Source organism: Austrofundulus limnaeus, unplaced genomic scaffold (assembly GCF_001266775.1).
Source record: "Austrofundulus limnaeus strain Quisiro unplaced genomic scaffold, Austrofundulus_limnaeus-1.0 Scaffold1364, whole genome shotgun sequence".
Lineage (NCBI taxonomy): Eukaryota > Metazoa > Chordata > Actinopteri > Cyprinodontiformes > Rivulidae > Austrofundulus > Austrofundulus limnaeus.
Window position 1 is genome coordinate 28771 of NW_013953766.1, and position 2062 is coordinate 30832.

Here is a 2062-nt window from a genome sequence, read left to right on the forward strand (position 1 = left end):
ATGAAATTGGAGGTAGTTTGAGGATTAAATCTTTTATGCTTTTTAAACTTAAAAAAGGGGGTCGTATTATACATGAGACTGTATTATACATGAATAAGTACGGTAGTTCTTTTCAGTGTTTAAAGAGGATGTGTTAAAACACTGTTTAGTCAAAGTTAACTACAACTGGCCCTTCGAGGGCCACCATAACACTCGTGTCCCTCGGTGAAAATGAGTTTGACACCCCCTGTGCTTGACCGCTTCTTCCTCGACGCCATGTTGGATACCAGATACGGAGCATGTGTGTGATGTCATCACACAAATGCGTCCTCATGTAGGACTGAAAAACAGAATCTTTAAGCAAACTAACAATTTCAAGGAATTGAAGTACTAAGAAGTGAAGTTCCACCTCACACACAGTCCATCTGCAGCTCAGTACTGATGACATTTTGCAGATTTGTGGAGTTTTCATCAACAGTTATTTAGATTGTGAGGAGAACTCAGTGGAAGACTGAATTTACAAACTCTGACCTTGACTTTATGTTTTATCTGTACTCCTGAAGCTCTGATAGCTTCCACCTAAAAGTTTATTAAAATATTGTTCATAAATGTTTCTGTTTCAGCTTTAGATTGAGGAACTGGACATGATTAATTTGTCTTTTTGTTTTTGCTGATTGTGTCCTCTACAGAGTATTTTGAGTACTTTGCTCCAGATTTCACGCTGCATCCTGACGTCAGCACCAGGATAGAAAACCAGAACTCCAGACAGGTAAAAACCTTTTAAAGATGTGGGCTTCAGTGTTGAAATGGAGGGTGTTTCTCTGACACAAAGACCATCCCTGCCTCTCTCACTGTTTACCTGTGGGTGCAGTATCTGGAACAGATCCGTCAGACTGTCTTTGAAAACTTGAAGATGTTGAATCACGCCCCCAGTGTCCAGATCCACGACGTCCCGTCAGACATAATGAGCTTTGAGCGCAACGATGAGCCGGACCCTGATGAGCGAGGAGCCGAGGAGAACTACAGCCGGTGAGCAGCAGCAGCAGCTGCTACAGTCACCTCTCACCTGCTTTCACTAAACTTCTCTCCTCCTGGTTTCAGGCCCGAGGCGGCCAATGAGTTCTACGATGGCGACCACGACAACGACAAAGAGAGCGACGTAGAAATTTGAGCCCAGCATCGAAGGACTGAACCGAAACACTCGGTTCATCCACAGCAGTTTTTGTTTTTTACAGCAGTGAGACGTTTTTTTAATGACGCCTGCTGAAACATTTGATGTATCGTGTATTTTCTCTTTGTATGTACAAAGTTTTCACATAAAATTCCTTTCATGTTGTCTTTTTGATTCAGTTTTTGTGAAGCTCTGAGGAGATGGATGTGATCTGATGTCAAACATCTGGAACTCATTTGGAGAGAAAATAAAAAGAACAGCAACTTTAGTGTTATAGAAAAGGCTTTTTTGGATTTGTACCAGTTTTGTAAGATGTGCAGGAACCCATCGTCCATGCATCAAGTTCTTTTTTTTTTTTCAGGAAGGTTTTGTGGAAAGGTTATAAATATCTTACCTGCTGTAGATAGCTCAGAGCCCTATAGAGTTGTGACACTCCCGTTGCCTTTATAGAAAGAACGGGATGTGGAAGTCTCCTGGAGCTGCTGATAGTTGCAAACAGCAGCTCCAGGGTTGAACGCATTTCATTCTCAGTGTTTCTGAAGTTTTTTTCTCTGGCAAGTTTATACAAACAGGTCCTTCTCAAAAAATTTTCATATTGTGATAAAGTTCATTTTCTGTAATGTACTGATAAACATTAAACTTTCATATATTTTAGATTCATTGCACACCAACTGAAGTAGTTCAAGCCTTTTATTGTTTTAATATTGATTTTGGCAAAAAAGTAAAGAAAAATCAAAAATCCCTATCTCAAAAAATTAGCATATCATGAAAAGGTTCTCTTAACCACATATTAACCTAATCATCTGAATCAACAAATTAACTCTACAAAAGATTCCTGAGGCTTTTAAAAACTCCCAGTCTGGTTCATTACTCAAAACCACAATCATGGGTCAGACTGCTGACCTGACTGCT

The 2062-nt window shown here is 39.9% G+C and overlaps 1 protein-coding gene across 1 annotated transcript in view; it reads left to right on the forward strand.

The window, feature by feature from the left end:
* Positions 1-1317, forward strand: part of hdac3 (histone deacetylase 3) — a gene marked incomplete in the record, with an annotated part of 27306 nt that extends 25989 nt beyond the window's left edge. Inside the window, 3 exon segments of the mRNA XM_014032011.1 lie at positions 669-748; positions 851-1008; positions 1081-1317. Of these exon segments, the coding sequence (XP_013887465.1) occupies positions 669-748; positions 851-1008; positions 1081-1150 (308 nt within the window).
* Between the last annotated feature and the right edge of the window lie 745 nt (positions 1318-2062).